Genomic DNA, 22,180 nt, shown 5'->3' with positions numbered 1-22,180 from the left:
ATTAATATGCTGAGCTGTTACACAGTTTCTGCAGGTACTGGAGTAGATATTTATAAGTACCAGGTCATCACCTTCCCTTTGAACTAGATGTATTTAGGAGACTGTTAAATCAGGAACTATATGGCTTTCTAATGTGTGTTTTGAAGTCAATCTCCTGTATTTATACTAGATTTTTTTTCAGCCATAATGACCTTAGATTAAACAGGGTATATTCACCCATGGATGTTATCTATACACTTCTGAATATCTAGATGGAATTGCAAATTATAGTTTACATTCTAGTATCCTGGAATAAAATACCAGCACTTTCTGTGATAATCCCATAAATGCTATGATCTTCATTATCTTAATGTATTTTTCTTCTTAAAGTTACCCTAAAGTTATTCTTAAAGAATTTTAGGAGATCTGCATACAGATACTTAAAGAAACTAGTCCTTTTCTATATCTCATTTGGCCAGGTCACACTTTAAAAGTACCACTTTATCAGCCTTTGAGAGAATTTTATTAAATTCTCACATCCAACTTCATCAGAAAGAACCCTCATGCCATACTTCTACTTCTCTGTGCCCAGACTCACAGAGTTATTCTGTAACTAATCCTCTGTCTTCAGGGAAACTGCTGGGGGAATACGATGCTATTCACATAAGTAAAGGCATCACAGTCTGTCTCTTCAAAAGATATTTTTTCTCTTTAAACCTGATCTGCATCTAATTAATCTGGTAGCTATAATCTTTAAGGCTGTGTGGTTTACTCTCATCTACTAGTTCTCATCATTTCACAACAGTGCTGAACTGCACGGGCAGACTGAAAAAAAAATGAGCCACAACATCAGTTGAGTAAAGCTTCACTTCCCAAAAGAGAAAAACTTGACAAATCTGACAGGCTAGTGCAAAAGGAGTGTAGAAATCCCTACCAAAAATATGTGGGAGGGAACGTATATTTAAAATAGGACCGCCTAATTCAGCTGCTAAATCAGTGTAAGGAGCTCTGTAGTCTGTGTGTGCGGGAGGGAGAGGGAAAGACAGAGAGAGAGAGACAGGGAGGGAGAGAGGAGCAGAGGGAGGGAGGGGGGGAGAGAGAGAGCAATGTGCCTTTCACAGAGCTCAGAGCTTGATGGGAATGTTTGATTAGCTCCTCTCTGAAAGAAAAAAGGTGTCCAGGCCTCCCTCTGCTGCCTGCCTCTCCTTCTCTAGAATAATGTTGGCTGGAGTTTGGGATACAGAAAAGCTTGGAAAAAAACCCACTTTCATACTGTGTGGAGAAAAGGAATAAAAAGTTGCACACTTCAAACAAGGTAATTCTGATGTTGTTTTTCTGCTATATTTATTTAGGGGGGAGAGGGGGAAGTTGTGTTTTCTGCCTGTTGATAATAGTCAAATATTTTCACTGATGAGAAACTGTAGGGACATAATGTTTTATTTAGCATTCCAGCTGTGTGCTTAGGATCAAAGACCTAAGAAAATTAAGACATAAATGTAGAATAAAACTAGAATAAAACTGTACTTTACTCATATATACTTCATAAAGTATTTATGAAAGCATTAAGCTCCTACTGTTAAAGTGGACACATATACTCACTGCCTGAACAGCAAGAGCTTAACTATGTGATAAAGAATGATGTTTATAAGCCACACACCAATAGACATTTATTCAAGCCTTCTGTTCAAATAGTTTGTTATAGACAATGCAACTTGTTCCTCTGTTTAAAACTGTTTTGGTTTCAAAACCTTTTCACAAAGTCTTTTTGATCAATAGGAAGGTGTGTGTTGTATCATTAATAAACACTACCTGGCACTGGGGAATACTAATCTCCAAGGCACAGAATGGAAAATGGTATTATTCCAGTGATGTGTGCTTCTGTGGTGTGAGCTCTCTTGGTAATGGATAGATAGAGATGTATGAACAGTACAGTAGCCTAGACTCCATACATCCTTTTGTGCTGAGTGCTTGTTTTGGTGGTGAGGCTCCAAAAATGAATAGCACTGTCAAGCCTGCCACAGCCACTCAGCTCTCTGCAGAGAGATTAGAGTCCTGATAAGTCTCTTCAAAATGCGATTTCTTTCCAACCAGTACAAACATGAACCAAATGCCCCAAGCTAAATATCAACTCTAGTTAATATTTTGTTCCTAGAGTTTATGGGAACTACACCACATTCAGAGCAAAAAGCAAAATTACATATTACAGATGCAAGTCCTCCTTAGAGCATACTGTTTTTTCTCTAACCTCTCCAAAATTTAAACAAAGCATCAAAACACGAAAACACACACAGAGAAAATTTTGGTTACATCTCTTTTAAAATACATTTTCCTGAGAAAAGCCATGGAGTTGTATATGTTTACAACTTGTGTTTTCCTATATACATCCTGAAGTTAAAAACACTTTGCAGTTGTCTACACTCAAATAAAATCTATGTTTTTCTGTGTTATCACATTCTTCAGACTTTACTCAGTTCATCACTTGAATGACAGTCGTGGCTCTAGGACTGATCTCTTTCAGAGATGTAAAGAGAACTCAAGCAAAAATAACTGCATTACAAACACATTGATTTTCAAATACTAAGTTAGTATCTTATATTAAACAGACTTACTTTGCTTGCATGTTTTACTTAATCCTTTGAGTTGCTGCGTTGTTCTCACTGGGATGACAAAAAAGACTTCCTGTCTTTTAGTTACTCAGCACATAAAAAGTATTTTTTTAAGAAGAAACTTTGAATGTACTGCCAATACTATGTTTCCACCTGTAGTAGTAATATTATGTTCTTAACTTGGTCTTTAACTGTTCCTACCTTTACTTAATGTAAGACACTACTAATTATACCCTAGTGGTGTAATTACAGCACTTACCCCTGACTGGCTGAACCAAGCAGTTTTACTAGCTACACCTCACACAATTCCTCACACTTGGAATGCAAAAATGTACTCCTCTTGGATTCTCTTTTGTCTAAAAAGGATAAGATCCTAAAAGCCTTTCCTTTGGAGGAGGCATTAACAAGCCTCCTCAAGCCTTTTCACCTAGTTACTGACTTTCACAGAAGTAGTAGGAAATTAATTATTACACTCCTTTTTGTCAAAATTAATTGGAGTATTTCTAAAAGGGTGAGCCACGGGGTGAACTCAGAAGCTGAAAACCAGGCCAATTATTTCATGTAAAATGTCAGAATTATTTATTATTTCTGGCCATTGCTTCTTAGAAAACATAGCTAAAAATAAACTTGATGTTTATGTAACAATGGCATAAAAAACTTGACTGTATCTGGCCTGCCTGGAGAATTTTGAACTTTTTGCTTTCCCCCTCTGAACCACAAATAAAGCTCTAGTCAGAAAACACTTCACATGACATCCACAACTTCTGTGGACAAGCTGTGGCAGTGCCTCAGCACCCTCACAGTGAAGAATTTCTTCCTAATATCTAATCTAAACCTATTCTCTTACAGTTTAAGTGTTGATAGGTAAGTCAATTAAGGCATCTGGTTGAAATGAGCAAGAAAATGTGATAACTCAGTTTACTACCTGCAACTATGACTGTATTCCTGAAAAAAGGTGCTGTGGCACTTGTAGGCACAAACTGCCTGTATAGTGGGACTGGCATGGGCAGGGGCCAGAGCAGCGAGGTGTGTGTTGGCCCAATGCAATTGGCTGGAGTGGCAGTGTCTTTTCTGGATGGGTAATGGAAAACAAAAGTCTGGAATTTCCTGGCAGTCCTGGAGGGATGTTCTGGCCCCTGAAGCTCTGGCTACACACCAGCACTCCTCCAGCTTGCTGCAGCATCAGCTGAGGTTTAGGTTTATCATTCAGGGCTCAGGAAGTGGAGACTGAACATATAATGTGTCCTTCCATCTAAAAATCTGTCTATCATACAGATTCCATTAATCTGTGTTAAACATAAATGCAGAATCGCAAAACTGAAGGTTTGGGGTTTGATTTCTTCTTCTAATAAAAGAAAAATAATAATCACAGCATGTATTGCACAAAAAGTAGGGAGGATGCAGCTACAGTCGTCATGGATCTGCCCTGCACATCTTTCTCTTGTGGAGCAGATTTTTAAGTCCAGAGTCGGAGAGAGAAATAGGTGCTTAACACCTACTTAGAGCACTTCAATTCCTCTTTTGAACTTGCCGGGGCACAAGGAGCCCCCTTGTCCCAGCGCTGCCTGGGGAGCCTGTGCTAGAGCTCAGCTGGGACCTGGGACAATGCAGCCCCTGTTCTGGGCCCGGCTGTGGCACAGAGACTATAATTATCTCTCTTCTAATGACCAGCCAGGCAAGATAACAGTTTTCATGCTATGTTTAGAAAACAATGTCTTACTACAAATTGACGGTTCATTCGTCCGTAAAAGAGCCTCTCTAACAGTCCTAAAGCAGCTGCCACTCTTTTGCATCCCAGTTCTTTATTTGCTGCACATTTCCCTCTTGGAAAACCTGGGTAAATGCTGCACTAGGCAGTGCAGCTTCCTGCTGCCACACAAGAGGCTCAGAAAGGCGCAGAAATGCCCAGAAAATCTGTAGCTGTTTAGATTGTATCTCTGTTAGGAAATTAAACTCTGCCTGACTGTCTTGCCAGAGCCTGTATCGCCCTTGTGAACTCGAAGCCCCCAGCCCAAAGTGGCTGCAGGCAGCACTGTGCAGGGCAGGAGTAAAACTGCCTTGTGCTGACTCGTGATAATGCCCGGTGGAAAGCAAGCTGGTGCAAAAACAGGGATGTGAAGGGACTTGTTCAGATAAAACGGGAGCATGTATTACTGATGAACTTTTCTTCCAGCACTGTGGCCCACAGACAAGTCAGGACCTACGGAAATTCTGTAGGCTCCAAAGGCATCTGTGGGGTGGCTGTACTGGCCAGCTGTGATTGCAGCCTGTGTGGGTGTAGCTGCCCCTTGCACACACCAGGAGCTGCCAGCTTTGGGCAGTCCTGGCAGCATGGCACTCATGGGCTAGCTACCCAACAGTTTGCTCTGGACTCCACAAACATTCTGCACCTAACTCTGTTCTGGGGCAGATCTACATTTAGTGTTGTCTGAGGGCTGCTACCACATCCTCTGCAGGTGCTCTGCCAGCAAAGAACAGAGCCCATTCCCTCGTTCTGCAGCCAGCTCACCCTCAGCTCTCTTGCCATCTTCTCTCTTCTCCTCTCCAGCAGGACTTAGCTGGGTTGCCTTGGGCTGCCTTTCCTCTTTGGACTCATTTTTCAGTGACTGAGGCCTGGAAAAAAAAGCCAGAAAGTGTTGACCAGAAAGAAAATTTCCCAACGACTTGGAAGCATCAATATTTTTAATGAAAATTCATTTTAACTTAAAAAAACCCCAAAATTAAAAAAAACCAAAAACCCAAAACACAAAAACCACTGTCTGCAGCTTTTTCCTTCCCTTTTTAAGCAGAACATCCAAATCTATATCTCATTTCCTGAACTGGAAATATATTCCCATTTGGAAGAGTATTCATAACCATCTCTGCTCCATTCACATTATCTAGGTTTAAGCAGTTCTTTACATCAGTCTTGCTGTAGTGGCTGAACCAACTTTCTAGCACCAATGAAGTCCATCCCATCTTTGCTTTTATCTCCAGAACTTCAGAGTGCATTAAGAGGTCAGTGGCAAATTAAGAACACAATCTGTGTCAGTCATCCTTAATGTGCCTCATTCTACAGAACATCCCACAGACACAGATATAAAAAATACATTCAGCTTGCATTTGCAAACTGTTGCTCAGCCTATCACCTTATAAAATTTCTTTGTAAATATAACACATGTAACACAGCAGCCAACAGCCCTTCAGCTGACAGCTTGTTTCATATGAAAAAAGCACATAATTGCCAAGTGACAGCTACATATGCGCCAAAATTTTCGGGAAGATTCTGAATGTTCTTGTGTAGCTTCATGCAGTCCTTTATTGTCCCCACCAGGATGATCTGGGGATTTCCAACACCTTCAGGCTTGTACACAAAACTGTGGAAATTTTTACCTCTCAAAAATCACTCATTTACAGGGAAGTTTGGACACGGCCATGTCTGTGCTTCTCCATCTCCCTGCCAGGTTCCTTTAGGGACTCAGAAGGCTCCATTCTTTCTTGTTTCCCCCAAATCCATCATTTACCCTTCAGCCCACAGAACAGGGGTGAGACATAGAGGAAAGCTGGCAGCAGGGCTGTGTATTCTGGCTGTGGACAACTTCAGTGAGTCAGAGCTACAAAAGAGTAAGGACTCCCTGACTACAGGGGTATTTTCACAGCTGCCAGCCAGCCAGCTGAGGATGATGGGAGTCCATCCTGCCTGCGTTGGTCAGAGCCCATCCTTCTCACCTCTTCTGCAATGCATCTTCAACACTTGAAAATTTTGTCCTTCTGGGCTTGGTTGAAGAAGTTTTAGGACACGAAGCACAGAAAGAAAGAGGCTGTTTGGAAATGAGGCTGCATGGGAAGGAGAGGAGTGTCCAGATGAGGGGGGGTGAGAGGTTAGAGAAATTTAGAGTAGTTCCAATGGAGCAACTTTATACCAATGTTATGAAGGCAAATACTAACATCACATAAGTCATAAAAGCCTACTTGCACCCTGTTTTGGAGAAAGCTTTTCCACCAAACTGCATCTCAAAATAGGTGGTAATTTGGGACAGAAACTCAGTCTTCTGTGATCTACATCTTCTATTCTTGTTGGTGAAATCTGTACATAGAAAGAAATACATAGGTTAGGCAATAATCAGATTTGAAGTAGAAGCTCATATGGTAATCTCCTAAAGCCAAAGTTCAAAATTCCTGAGCATAGAAGTAGATTATGCAATACTAAGGACTGTAGGCTTAGTTTGTTTTTAAAACAAAAGACCACAAATTACAAGTTCCTGCTCCCAGACCAAGTGGTTTCCCTTTTTGATCTTGGTCTCTCAGAAACAGAATCATGCGATCCATCTCTATGCAAGACGGGAGGGTTTAAAATACTCTAATACGCAAAATTAGTAAAACAGTGTTAGCCTGGTTCTGGGACACATTTCTCAGCAATTTCTGGCTGCACCTACACTGTCACAGTATTCAGGACTGGGCTCCAAAGGCCACTTTCTCTGCCACCATGTTTTCTAGCTTTTCATTTCCCCTCCAGGGCACTCAGATACCGAGGAATGTGGTTTTGGATGCTTAGTTATTCCTCATGTCCACATGACCCATATGTTAGAGAGACCACTCCTGCCAGTTGCCAAGGGCTGCCAACACACATGCCATAAGGCTGCACAGCTTGGCCCTCACTGTGTCATGTCTCCCACCAGCACCTCCACCAACAGCTTGTCTTCAGGAAACCAGCACAACCCCTAACAGCCTCATTTATAATGCTGGCACTCATCCAGATCCATAGCTCACTTTCCTCCCAAAAGCAGCTTGGAGCCCTGAGATGTCTTCTTCAGTCATTAAAAAATAGAAACACTACTCACAGATCCACAGTTTTAAAATTGCCCCAAAAATGGCCTCATCAGAGAGATGCCAGCCTGAGTGCACCTGCTGGGCTGCAGGTGGGCTGCAGACCAGCATCAGCTGGGAGGGATGCAGCTGGAACCATCTGCAGCAAAGCCAAGGCAGCAATGACCACTGCCTGGTGAGGGTCACGGGCAGGTGGCCATGCAGAACATCCTGGGATGTGGGGTCAGGCATCCTGGCCCCCAGCAGCTGACCCTGCAAGGAGGCAAGTGATCTGGAGGTCCCAACAAAGCAGCGGTAGAAGATGACTGAGGGGCAGAAGGTGGTTTGGGGTTGTTTTCTGAATTGCTTTGTAGCAAACTCCAGGTTAGTTTTTTTCTAAACTAAAGGTATCAGCAAGATGTTTAACTGAGAAGGCTTGGGGAAAACATCTCCAAATAGACCAAATGCAGTTATGAAGGAATAATATTTTTTCCGAAGTACAAAATATATAAAGGAAAATGTTATTCAGTGCAAGGAGCATGAAACCATCATTTTTTAAGAGATTTCAAAATTGAAACTAATTTCTTAACGTCAGTTTACTTGTTTCCACCACAGAAGTGAATTTCAGCATAGCTTTTCAAAATGCTTTCTACAGCATTCTCATGCTTTCTGATTTGCTGAAGATCTTTTGTGAAAGATGCTTCCTTAATCAAGTTGTCATTACTAGGCATAAATTAATTTTGTCACTTCCTGCCTTATTTCAAACAAGTGCCAAATTCCAGGGTAGCTCCAGACTATATTTTTTTTAAATTACAAATGTTTTCTGAATCCTTATCCAACCAGTCCTTGGCTTTGGAATGGGATATCACTAGAAATACAAACTGTAGGAGATACTGGATCAATAAAAGTTTTCTGTGAGCTGTTATATAAATTTACTAGCATGCTTAAGGATGAGTTTGGCTTTTGATCTAGACATATAATTCACTTTTGTAGTAAAGGGTTATATGTAGTTTTAAGCAGAGAGTAAACATCCTACAGTTTCTCTAAATTTCTGCTTCTAAGTTTCCACCTAAAAAAAAAAAATGTTTTGTTTGAACATGCTACAGAAATTCCAAAACCATCCCCAGGGTTATGTGCAGTTTTTTCAGAGCCTTTAACAAAAATTCTTTGCTTTTAGACTAAATATGTACCTTGAGGGGAATTCTGACACACGACACTAATTCTTAGTTTGCAGGCAGCACAATAGCACGGTTACTCAGTGCTCCTTATTGTGCATCCAATCTGAGAAACCATGTACTGCACTTTAAAAAGTCACTTTGACTTGTTTAAACCATTTCTTGGAAATTGAAAATGGCACATTTTCTAAAAGGAAAAAAAAATAAAAAAAAGGAAAGAAATGTGGCCACAAATCTCATGCTACAAAGCTAGAACAGCCCTCCGGCACTGCTGAATTGCAAGTACTTTCCTCTGCCCTCTATTTCTTGGGGAAATGGCAGTGCCAGAGATTGATGGCACCTGGCTGGGGTCTGAATGATGTAAAGCAGAAGTAGTAGTCAAAATAGAAAAGTAGGAAAAGTTTGCCTGAGAGTGAGTGGGACAGATACATGAGCATACAAAAGCCATGGTCAGGAGGAGAACAGAGGGAGGAAGTTCTATGGACAGGGATTCACAGTTTAGGCTAACAGCAATTCCCAATAAGGCGTGAAAGCTGTGCATCAAAATGAAAAATTAAAGCATAATACATTAGCAGAAAGCAGGAAAGTACAGTGTAATGGCCCCCAATGAAATCATAATCCATACAGTCCAAATTATATTTTCTCTGTGGGTGGGTGACATATTCTAAATGTATCTCTTCCTTTGCTGGAAGGGGCAGGTCAGACCAACATAATTGATGGTTTTCTTGCTGAGACAGATGAAAATGTACAATCATTGCAGTTTTATTTAAGCTCTGAGAAAGGTCTGGCAAGTTAAATCACACTGTAGTCTTAAATAAATTACTTTCTTCTGAAAGAGCTCTGTGGAAAGTAGAGAAGTCATTATCACTGTTACTTCAAACTTGTGTTTTAATTTCAGGGCATTGCATGAGCACAAAATGAGTACTGCAGGGCTGCTTGCATGTTTCTATTTGTCTCTAAATTTTTGGGTATATCATTTCTTCATTATACCTACCTGAATGAGAGCTATTTTGAAGTAAATTCCTCTTGCCAACCTGCATATAAACATTTGTTCAACAACCTCAGAAAAAAATTACTCCTGTGCCCAAGGTGCAACTTAGGTAGAATTCAGACCTCTGAATCCACCCACACCTCACTTCAATGATTTGAGAGTGACTTGACAGGTACCCCACAAGAGGTACTGGTTACCAGCAGACCCCACAGCCCTCTTGTGAGTCAGAAACCTCACAAAGCAGAGCAGGCACCATTTAAAATCTTATGTGGCAGCCACAACAATCAATCTTGTCATAAGAAACAAGTGGTGAGAACCCTTAATCAGGGATAACTGCCCATGGCCTCAGAGAATTTGGACTCACATTTTCCTCATCACAGAAGAAGTCCCTCATCATCAGACTCTGGGGCACAAAAGGCTGGGAGACCCCAATTTTCTGTGACAAAGAAGGACCACTAATTACAAACATGGGGTCAGAAAGGAAGCAAATGAGGAGGGGACCAACTTGCCACTTGCCTGGAAGTAGAAGAGGGCCAGGGTCTCCCTGCCTTGTCTTCCCCACCTGAATGTGGAAACCATGGGGCTGCAGCAAGGAGTGGCTGCCCTGGAGGTGGGGGACCACCCCTGCCCAGGTGGGGGACTGCGATGGCCATGGAGAGCATCTGGCAAACAGGCTGTGGCTACTGTGTCTTGGAGGTAAAGGACTATGGTAATGCAAACACTCTTCAAGGGAAAGCACAAGCTGCTCCCCGGCCCAGAGACTCCTTTAATACTGGTTCCCTTGTTTGTTTTACTGAACACACAACTGCTGAATATGTGACACACAATGCTTCTTACAACCCCTCCACCACAAGGGAAAGCCCTGCAGCCACAGAAGCCTGGGTTTCCTTGTCAGCTTTCTGAGACACTGAGGAATTAAGCGGAGTGTACTACAGTGCTCTGAAGCTCCGCTCTACTTCCAGGAAGCATTTTTGGTTTCTTCCATATATGAAAGAAATGTGAAAGGTGAGCTCACCTTTCACTCACCTTTTTTTATAGCAGCAGTTGATGAAGTCTACGATATTTTCAAATTCCTGGATGCATATATTCTATTTCATATCACACAAAGAGTAAAGTCCATCCTCCCATGCAGACATGCTCACCTCACAAAGTAGCACCTTGGATCTTATATTTTGTGACCTGGCCTAGTATACCTACAGGTCAGTTTGAGCCTCTGAAATGAACTATAGCTATCAATTCAACCTTTCTGTCTCAGCAAAACTCAGTACCTCCAGTTTTTCAAACAACAGCCACTTAGATACTTCTTTTTGTGTACAGATTTTCAGAGCAATGCAGTGCACCGAGGGTACATAACTTCATCCCACAAGAAAGGGGATGAAACTAAATCACATGTGGCAAGTTCTAGTCATATCACCTAGTGTGCTCCAAAACAAACAGCTCTTGCACTGCCAAACAAGGTACAATACCATGGGTACAGAATATGAGCATGAAAAAAAAGGGTTAAACAATAATAAAGAAATTACAAAGCAACAACAACAACAAAAATCTAAAATGTTTTCCTCTAGAAGGTGATGATCAGCTCTTGTTATCTGAACCAGTTTACTCACACCTACACCAAGCCCACTTGATTTTCCCATAAAGGGCACATATTTAACTCAACCCACAGTGCTTAGAGATCCTTCTGCTAACTTGAGCTACTTGCTCAAATGGATTTCAGACAAAGTCCACTTCTGTTTTTCTTCATGGTGCCAGTGTTGCTGAGATATTAGAAGCCCTTGAAAAGGGAAACAATGACACACACTATTGTGGTACAAAGACAGTATACAAATTAATTTCTGTGGCACAGGAGATTACAGGAGATAAACTGCTTACTCCTGCAGAGGGAAAGCACATGGCACTAGCAAAGAATTTCAGCTTGCACATGGAAAAGACAGCAGTGCCTGACACCAAAAATCAAGGGTTTATAATCTGCACTTCCTCCAGAAAATGTTACAGTTTGCCATACAGTGAAGTTATGTGCATTTAAACCATCTGTTTGTTTGTAGTATGTAGCAGCTCTCTCATATCTTTATAAAAGTCAAGTTGCTAATAAAAGGTCAGTATAAAAATCTTACTTTATACACAGAAAGAATAGCTTGCTAATTCTGTCTCTTCACTAACATTCAAGAGTTTTCAGGTGTTTGTGGTCAGGACAAAGTAATCAACATTCTTTCAAAAAGGACTCTGATTTTAAAAGGTAAAATATTAGCAGCACTGGGAAACACTGAAGGATATACTTCTTACTAAATTTGTACTTAGCAGGAATTGAAGCATACGTTAATGTAATGCATATGTAATAGCTTCTCTGGCACGAAGGTAACTTTTATGACAGTCTGAAAGATTCAGATGAGAAAAGGTACTCTGATAAACAGAGATCCAGCATGCATTTTAGGAGATTTCATAGTGTGCAGTCACTACTTCCCAGTTCTGACTGGGACTGTAAAAACTGCCTTAACAGAAATCTGATTAGGAGAAATCTCAGCAAAACTCACGCTCCAGACTAATATAAAGTAGAAACTTTTCAGCTTGTTTTAATGGGACCTATTCATTTTGTAAGGAACAAAGGAAGTAAAACTTTGTATTTAAGAGCAAAGTATCATTCTTGATCTACAGATAAAATATCCCCAAACCTCTCAGAGGATCTACACAGACTAAAAGGTCTGTTGTAAGCATGGATTGGAGCCCTGCTTTCCTTTCCCTTCCCAGAGGAACAAAAAAACTCACTGCTTTTTTCCAAGCTGTTGCTCCCTTTACCAGTCTGAAGGAGCAGATGCCATGCTAGTGCACAGTATAGGAGATCTCACACAGCTTTAATCAGGTGACACCCCAGGCCCCAAATACAATGAATGCACACAGACTTCCCACTACAGAAAGCCTGGAGCTTCTATGCCTGATACTTAACAGTCAGCAATGTAAATCCTCCTGTGCATTTCCCCATGTGACAGCCCAAGGTCTGAAGGCCAGGACCACCCCTTGGAGTAGTGTCACCAGAGCTGTGTCACAGGATGTCTGTGCATTTCTCCTGATATGCCAGTGCCTAACACAGACATTAATATAGTGGAAAAACCAAGTTTCTTTACCATTATAATTTATTTCCATGAGGATACTAGCACTACCAAAGATACAGAGTCCACAATAAGATATTTTTCTCTTTAGCTGTGACAACAAAGCTGTTAAGAAAATCTAACAGCCTTGTCTAAATGCTTCCAGTATCTTTCTTATTGATAAACATCTGTTATTGCAGGCTAAGGGATCTGCTGAACTCTGCTGAACCCCTGACAGGCTTTAAGTCTTAAATCCTTTTAGATTTATTGGCTTCTTTCCACAGTGAATTCATAATAATTTAGGAACAAAAGCCCACTTTCTGTTGCCTTAAAGAGAAATGCCCACCAGCCAGCTAGAGAATGCAACTGCAGCCAAGCCTAGGGTCCTGCAACCCAAGAGGACTGGGGTGGCTCCTTGGGTGGCTGGCCATGCCCTGGGGACAGCAGGGCTGGGGGACAGCAGGGCCTTCAGGAGCAGTGGGAAGCCTTGTGCAGCCCTGGTGATGCAGGTGGTTACACATTTTGTAAGACAGGAAAAGTTAGGCAGTGTTGGACTCTCCACACAACACACAGCAGCCCACCCATGAAGCCAGATTTACATGGATCTTTATCATCTCAGACCTCTTCTATTCTAATTAAACTGGTGGTGAAAAACATCTCAGCACCAAGCCAAATACTGTTGGGAAAAATTCACACAGATATCTTTGATTTTAAATAAAAATTCCAATGCTGAATTTATTTGCTGCAAATTTTGGGAATGCTCATATTAAGATGTCTTTTGCAAAGTCTAAGCCAGTGTCAGTAAAATCTTTATGGTGCATGGTAATTCTGCAAATGAATTGCAACTCTTACTCTGCCTCTTCTTTTTCTGTGATTGACCTAAAGTGAGAATTCATTGAAGGGAAGCAATTGTTTGATACCTCTGATGTGTTAGTGGGTTGAAACATAAAATGGGGAAGAAAAGCATCTGAGCTAAGTTTCTCTGAGCACTCTACATCTTGATGCTATTTCTTTTAACAGCTTCACAGTGGAAATAAACTGCAGTAAATGCTTAAAATAGATTTTTGTTCCAAAAGATGGGCAAATCTTTTTAATAGAAACTGAGCAGAATATTACCACTTAACTGTTCTTGCTTCTACAGCCTGGGGTCACCCCCACTGCACTGCCCATCCTTCTTCAGAAAGACACAGTGACTGTGTTGAGCCACTTTCCAAATCCCCCAGATTCAATTCTGTGTCTTCTGAAAAATGTCTGCCACTTTCAGCTTTAGCAGTCTAGCAGGAAACTTTTTCAGGGAGATCAGCAAGAAAAGCCATTGTGCTATTAGGAAGTGACACTGTTAGTATGTCCTGGCACTTGAGTTCTCCAGCTGTAGCACAGAAGTAAAAATCAGAGGTGGATCTGCTCTCTGCAAAAAGAGTTATAAATTATAAGAAATGTCTGCACTCAGTTTAGATTAGCATACTATTTTAGTCATCCTCATTCATGTGGCTTGCTTGAAAAAGAAGAGCAATTAAAGTAAAAATATGGAAACATTTTATATGAAAACGGAATACAGATTTTTTTTTTTTCCTTTTATTCTCCTGTATCTGCTTGTTCTCTAAATTTGTTTCTGGGATTACCAAAGCCCTGCTTCTGAGTATATGAATTGCCATGTGAAATCAGATGAAATCTGCCATTTTTCCAGGAGGCAGATATCTTGCTTTCCCTGGTCATACGCAGCTTTAAGATTCATTCTTATCTAACATTCATATTTTCTTTCTAGATAGCTAGCTCTTTTTTTTTTTTTTGTAAACAAATCTTTCCACTTGTAAGCATGTAAGAAGTTTCTCTGTAGATCAAGTTTATTTTGATCCTTGAGATTTTCCCTGTACCACAGACAAATATATTCTCCCTTTCAGACTTTTTACTCTATTTGTCAAACATTATGCAGTACTTTAATGACTGTGATTAACTATGAGTGCCCAGCACAGGATTCCCTCAACAAGCATGAAATACTAGCAAAAGCAGCAGGTGATGCTCAGGAGGGGCTGAGAGGGGTTATCTCTGATAAGTTTGAATTCTTGTAGCCTGGCCAAGAGTTTCAGGGATGGCAGGGGTCACGAGCCATGTATGCAGAGCCAGAAAAAATGTTTTCCAGATGTTCTGATAGAATCCTCTTAATCTCAGGTGCTTACATACATGTACACACACACATCCTCAGAAAAGGAAAGAAACCAGTAATTTGGCTCACAAATGATGGAACAATTGCAAAATACTTCACACAACATCTTTCAGGAGTAAATGGATTTGTTTATGTCACCCATATCTATGTGAGATTACCTGGTGTGCCTTGATGTGCAGAAAATACGATTCTCTGATTATTTCTTAAAAGAGCAGCGAACAGATTTGAATAGATATCAGAGCATGTCCATGCCCATCACACCCTCTCCTGACACTGGCTTCTGAAATAAGTATGTGAAATCTTGGTTTCTGGAGCAAAAGACAAATTTTGGAGAGAAGTAAAAATTAGTCCATGGGAGTATGATAGCCCAAACACCACCTCCTCTGGGGATATCAGTTGCTCTAAAAAGTGTAATAAAAGGATTCAGCATGTGAGGACTGTGAAAGGTTAAAGAAGAGTGCACAGTCCCTCTTCCCCCACCATTTCAGTGTCATCTGCAACACCTCCAAACGCAGCCTGATGTACTCCTCTTTTTTTTTTCAGTGCTCCTCAGCTCCTCAGCATCCAGATTTTGCTTTACTCACCATGAAGGCCACAATCATTGCAACCTTCTTTGGTAAGTACAGTTGATGTGCTGCCATCAGTAGTTCATGAGTTTGTAATCTCCCATCCTGGATGCCCAGGGGCTACTGACTAATTCTCTTCCTTTTGGACTCCATGGCTGGTGAAGCTCTCAGTGGCAGGTGTAAGCCTTGGCACAGCTTTTCAGAAATGGCCTACACAAACTTCTTGACTTTGGCATAGAAAAATAATACTAATTACTTGCAGAGATCTCCAGGTATATGACCAGTTATATGTAGAAGATATCACGTGGGCCTGAAAAGTGTCTGTAATGTAAAGATTCCCTCTAAAGAAAAATCAGCTGTTTCAATTCTCCCACTTGTGCTTGCTCTTTCCATAAACAAGATGGTACCAAAAGGTTATAAATGTGTCTTATTTTCTTTCCCCTGGCAGTCAGACAGGATCTCACTTCTTGGATACACGTAGAAACTCTAGAACTTGCAATTCATCTTACATGAACAGTCTGGTTGTGACATTCCCAAGCAATATTCTCTCCAGCTGTTATCCTCAAGTCTGTCAGGACAGTTGTTCTTAGTTCAAATTACAGCAATCTGTGTAGTTCTTCTACATAAACTACCAGATTACTTTCCCCACGTTAGATTATGCTGCAACATTCCAAGTAGTTGAGATATTGCACTTTAGTTTCCTCTCATGCATTCCTTTTTTTTAAACTAACTAACTACAGTTTTGCCATGGTTACACAACTGCACCAGTGACAAAAGGCCCAAATTCTGCACCTATGCACTGTCCTGTCAGGCAGTGTGAGACTGCTTTAACTTTTGAGCAAGTTCTAGGTGTGATTAAGTCTACAAACTCTCTGCAATCATTCCAGGGGGAGAAGAGCATGAAAGAAGGAAATTGCTTCCATTGCATATTCTAGTAAGATTAGTTTAACAAAGGATAAAAGGATCAGCTGACAAGTCATAGAGAGTTTCAATTCCCTTTAAAAGATCAGAGGAGGGAAAGGTGAACAGGAAAGTCAAGATATTTGTAATGAAGTTATCAATTACCCATAATACAGTGCATCTAAAATAAGCAGAGAGAATAAAGTGATTTTGTATGTCATCACTTAGCAAGTAAACATAACATGGTAAGCTACATGCATATATTGGGATGTAACTTTTAAAGTAACAGCATATGTCTCTTTTTCACTTTTCAAATTATGATCCTGCTTACTGAAGAAAACGGGTGCCCTTGCTGGGACATGCCACCCTAGAACCTCACAGAGTCTGTAGTGCTGCCCAGTATCCCTCACCTGCTGCCACCAGTGAGTGAAATGTCACAACACAAAATTACAGAATAACCTCCCCAAATGGTTATTAAGAAGAATCTTTGGCTCGCAAAATTCCCAGTTGCTTTATGCACAGAGCACATTGTTTCATTAACATCCATACTGCACCAATTACTAAGAGTTCCCACTGCTTGAGGAAATATGTTTGTGGTGTTCTGGACCACATGGACTCCATGGCATCTTGAGATAGTGAGTTCCACAGATGAACATGTGAACTGAACTGAACTGAACTGACTTTTAATCCCCTTCAGAGAACTTCCCCACAGCAGATGACATCTTGATGCCATCTCAACTACAAAGTTAACCACCAAGTAGAAACCTAGATGTGGCTGAGAATATTCCTATTTCAGATTTTCATCCTGTTGATTTAAATTTGAGAAATCTCATGCAGAGGAGCTTGTGGTGACTGATGTTGATAGTCCATGTTTTTCCTGATACTATGTTTATTTGTTCTAGGTGTGTTTCTTACATGTACATACACAGCCAAGGAAGCCACAAAGAAGACAAAAAAGGCTAAGCTATGTAAGTTGTCTCAGTAGAATTTTTGGCTGTTTTACAGCAGACATGTCCAGTACATAAGAAAGGTGCAAAGTGAGATTATATTCTGGTAACTCTTCACAATTGTCTAGAATCAATGGCATTATATGTTAGCCAAAAGATTCTTTTATTGTTGAACTGAACTGAACTGAACTGACCTTTAATCCCCTTCAGAGAACTTCCCCACAGCAGATGACATCTTGATGCCATCTCAACTACAAAGTTAACCACCAAGTAGAAACCTAGATGTGGCTGAGAATATTCCTATTTCAGATTTTCATCCTGTTGATTTAAATTTGAGAAATCTCATGCAGAGGAGCTTGTGGTGACTGATGTTGTTAGTCCATGTTTTCCTGATACTATGTTTATTTGTTCTAGGTGTGTTTCTTACATGTACATACACAGCCAAGGAAGCCACAAAGAAGACAAAAAAGGCTAAGCTATGTAAGTTGTCTCAGTAGAATTTTTGGCTGTTTTACAGCAGACATGTCCAGTACATAAGAAAGGTGTAAAGTGAGATTATATTCTGGTAACTCTTCACAATTGTCTAGAATCAATGGCATTATATGTTAGCCAAAAGATTCTTTTATTGAAAACAAATCACTGAGTAAAGTGTGTGCCACTTAACATTTATAAAGGGAAAATTTTGTAATTCACTGCTAAAATGTATCTTCATAGGTCATTAGGTACCACACAAGGATCAAAGCAAGCACTAAGGTTTTCACACAGAGAGAGAGACATAAACACGTGAAACGGGCCGGCTGTAACACAAAGCACAGGTAGCTGATTTGTGTGAGACAAGTGCTGCATCTCTGTGCACTAGGATGTTTAACTTTCAGCTATTCTGCTGCAGGAGACTTCTGTCCACAGATTATTTTGCTCATGTAGCTGACAAACAAGCCTGCTGCAGGGTTGTAAATGCACACTTAAATCCCTTGTTCAAAGTAAATTGTACCCAGCAGAAAGTTTTAAAAATTAAGGGCAAGATAATGGGCTGTGACTTCAGCCTGACATAAAGATGGAATGGAGCTACATGAGCACAGTGGGAGGCTTGGGAAGCATCCCCACCCCCTCCTTCCCACATGTTAACCATAGGCTGGGTGACTACACTTCTTTCTCTCTCCAGCAAATTGTCATAACAGATATTTTCTTCAGAGAAGCAAACACTGAAAGTCAGAAATACCCACAGGCCTCTTTATCCCATCCTTAGTTACTACCACATCCCTTGGAAGAGGGGTTATTATGTGTTATGTTGTAGATGGAGAAGACACAGATGTCTTGTATCCCAAAACCATTCATATGAAGGCTTGAGAGGAGGGCATCCCTGTCACTCAGTTACTCACTGTTTCATGACCAGATCACTCAGCCATGAAAGCATTCAATCTGACTTTACCAAGATTTTGCACTCACAGATGTACCCCAGATTGATTGTGATGTCAAGGCGGGGAAGATAATCAATCCAGAATTCATTGCAAAATGCCCTCCTGGATGTCAAGATGTAAAATACCGTGTTTATGGCACAGACATTTATGCTTCTTTTTCCAGTGTCTGCAATGCTGCAATTCACAGGTGAGTGAGTTGAAATGAGTGAGGCACTCAGACAAAACTGTCATTTCAGTGCAGGGAGCTTCTGACTTTTCAAATTCTTTACAGTTCCCACTTGTAGGATTGATTGCAGGCTGCTGTAGAAAACCTGAGAGAAAGTCCATGTGTGATGGAGTGGATCCATTCTTACAAAGTGCTGTCAATCCTGTATGCCTATAGAAATTAGTTGTGTTTGAAGAAGTTTCTCAACCTTTGGAGAAGTGTCTTGAGATTTCCAGATCTCTCATTCATGCATAACAAATTACTATTGTACTATTATTATTCAAGTGGAAGATTGAGATGGAGCTGCTACTACTAATAAATCTTCAGAAAAAATAGGCACATCACCAGTGATGAATACATATAACTCACATACTTCTGGGATTGGTTTGGTTCTCTCGGTTTGAATTTAATTGTCCTTGACACCAAACACTGAGTAATGTGCTTTCCTGCTACATAAAAGGACACTGCACAAGGAAATTAGTAACATAAATTTTGTAGCAAAAGTTTTTCAGAGTTTTATTATCCATGCAAAAATGTGCATAAAATTCTAATGGAGAATAACTGCAGAACCAAAACACACTGCAGCTGGGATGCACAGGCAGGATGTATCCAGCTAAAAATGCAGCAAGAAGTTCTAAACCCTGACTGACGACTTAGTTTGGAGCTATTTGAGCTACCTCTGTGCTTTCGGTTCTGTGAAATACCTGGGATCTCGGGCAAAGTGGGATAGTTAGGGCTTTGGGACTTTCCCCCACGCCTCTGCCCTGCTCGGTGCCCAGGCTGAGGTGCCTGTGTGCGCACAGGGCTGCCACCTCCTGGGGAGATGACTGCCCGGCGACGGCTTTCCAGCGGCAGATTCCTCCCTCACATACTAGTGCACAACGGAAATTGTCTTGGCATCCAGAATTAGTCCCAAAGGGAAGTTAAAAAATACTGGCAGCAACTGCGATCTCCCGGCAGCCTGGCTGGCTATATTGTTACAATGAGGGCTTCAGTTTTTCTCATTTGACAGCTGGTTTTGGCTTTGTTAGCTTACATGTTGCAGTTCCACAGTGAATTTCTTCTCCATACATTTATTTTAACGGCAGCTTCTCACAATAACCGCAGCAAAATACACTTCTAACACACTCTTCAATCCTGTTTGCTGGCCAGTACTTATTTTCCTGCCTGGTCATTACTGCCAGCCCTACAACACCCCTACAGCTGCAGCTGCTTCCCGGCTAACCTGCTGTCCTAGCGATGCCAGAGCAGGCTGCATACACTGAAGGATTTCTGTTTGTCTGGAGGTACATGTTACAGTGTGTGTTAAACACCATTTGATGTGCACTACACCTGGAGTCTGCCAGGTTTTCTACAGTTTCCAGCAATATTGCGTCCAGTTTACTCCAGGCTGAGGTCAGAACCATGCTTGGGTTTTTGCAGAAAACACATACTGAGACTCAAAGAAAACACATTCTGTCACGTGGTTGGCCTGAAAACTCCTCTGAGAACCTCTGCCTGTATCTTCAGTCATTCAATCAAGCTTGCAGGAATTGCAATGAAGGCAGTAGCTTTTTCTTGTGTGCAACTAGGTCAAGCTTTAACAGAGGACCAGCAGATCAGTGGGAAGAGCAAACAGATCCTGACAGCACTTTGCAACAAACTGCTCTTCTTTATGTAGAAGGAGCACAATTATTTCTTAGCAGCAGGCTTAGTAGTAACATCACAGCCCCACCACTGCCCCTGGTTTAAAGGTAAAAGGAATCACTTCATAGCTCTTGCACTGTAGAACAGTTTTGAAGGTTTTTGTGATGTTTCTACCCTCAGACACTGTGTTTCCTCCTTGCAGCGGTATAATTGACAACACAGGTGGGAAGGTTCTTGTCCAGAAAGTCGCCGGGCACTCTGGCTACCGCGGGAGCTTCTCCAATGGTGTCCGCTCCCTGTCACTGCCACGCTGGAGGGAGTCCTTCCTCGTGTCAGGTACCGTCCTGGGGTGGGGCACTCCCCTCCTGCTCCCCACCACTGACTGCTGAGGGCAGAGGGGGAAGCAGCCTCTCATTTAACACACCTGGTTAATCACCACAAGCCCACCCCAGTGAGCTTTGGCAGGAGTGGTGCTTTTGAGACACTTCTCGTTCTGGGCTTCCCCTGTAGCCTGCAAAGAGACCTGCACCCTGCCAGGGGTGTGCTCTGCTTGGCCCAGCCCAGTGCAAGGTCTGAGCCCGCTGCAGGAGGTGATGGCTGCTCTGGATTGAGCCTTGGAAGACGCCTTAACTCCAGCTATTGATACACAAAACCTCCTGCTCTTCACCCTGGTAAGCAGTGCTGCTGAGGGAACTGAAAGGCCTTTTGGCCATTTGAAACATCCTCACCCTGCACCTGAATTTGTATCTCCCAAAATGACTTCAGACTTATGTCAAACCCCACATAGCCCTACATACTGCATGTATGCAAACCTTATATTAAGCAAATTTACTGGTGCATCCCAAGTATGTCAGGAACTCTATCCACCTCTGTTAGCCAAATAGTTTTGATATCTAATCAGTACAGGTAAATCCATCTTGCTTTGATGCTCATTCCTTTTTCCTCCTTGTGGTATATATAGGAACTCACTTGCATTTACCAATTAAATTCACAGATCTAAATATTTTTTTTTGCAAATTAGATCCCCTTTACACCAGCTTCAGATTATCTTAAACCTACTTGCACTCACTCTACCTTTGTGAAAGAGGGTTTGCTTGACCTTGTCTTACATAAAAATTCTTAATCTAACTTCTTGATACTTTGGAACAGTTCTTGCTGGTCTGCACTTTTGGAGGTTTAAGATAGGTACAACCAGTTGATGTTAGTTAACTACATCATTCCTGGAAAAATCAATAGCTCAAGCAACTGAACAGCTACAAAAAATAATGTTCTTTTCATGTGAAAATCTGTAGACAGCAAAAGAGGTCCCAGAAACTGACCAAAACAAAATGTCATCTTAATTTTGCATTCATGTATTTGGATGCACTTTTTTACACTAGTCTGCCAAGGATATACCATATTATGAGAATGATTTATTTTGGATGAGTAGGAATTTCCTGGAATAGCTGAATTGCTACTTGTACTTGTTGCAGTTTTTTTTTCCAACAAACAGCACATTGTAATTCTGGTATATAAGTGGGAAATAGGTTGTTTCTTTTTTAACTCAGCAGCTGCTCAGTTGTCATCCTGTAAAACAGTAGAAATTATTTCATGAAAGTGTAGGAATTTTTTATTTATGATAATAAGTCTTTATTCTTAATTAATGAGATACTATAAAAGAAGATACAAGAGAAAGTTACAAGAGCATATCAAAGGAGATTATGAGAAACCTGGGTATGTGTAGGCATGATGAGAT

The 22,180-nt window shown here is 41.1% G+C and overlaps 1 protein-coding gene across 4 annotated transcripts in view; it reads left to right on the top strand.

Annotated features, from left to right (window-relative positions):
* The first annotated feature begins 1,077 nt into the window (after positions 1-1,077).
* Positions 1,078-22,180, top strand: part of VIT (vitrin) — a 51,699-nt gene continuing 30,596 nt past the window's right edge. For 2 of the 4 annotated variants that reach the window (XM_039719050.1, XM_039719052.1), the window contains exons 1-5: positions 1,078-1,294; positions 15,327-15,399; positions 17,152-17,217; positions 18,630-18,801; positions 20,648-20,781. In XM_039719050.1, the coding sequence (XP_039574984.1) occupies positions 15,369-15,399; positions 17,152-17,217; positions 18,630-18,801; positions 20,648-20,781 (403 nt within the window). In that variant the 5' untranslated portion in view covers positions 1,078-1,294; positions 15,327-15,368. The remainder of the gene's footprint in view (positions 1,295-15,326; positions 15,400-17,151; positions 17,218-18,629; positions 18,802-20,647; positions 20,782-22,180) is intronic. The other 2 variants (XM_039719053.1, XM_039719051.1) reach the window with 1 other exon arrangement.

The sequence above is a fragment of the Passer montanus genome, unplaced genomic scaffold (genome assembly GCF_014805655.1).
Source record: "Passer montanus isolate IOZ18808 unplaced genomic scaffold, ASM1480565v1 scaffold40, whole genome shotgun sequence".
Lineage (NCBI taxonomy): Eukaryota > Metazoa > Chordata > Aves > Passeriformes > Passeridae > Passer > Passer montanus.
Note: the sequence above shows the minus strand (reverse complement) of the source record. Positions and strands in the feature narration are given on the sequence as shown.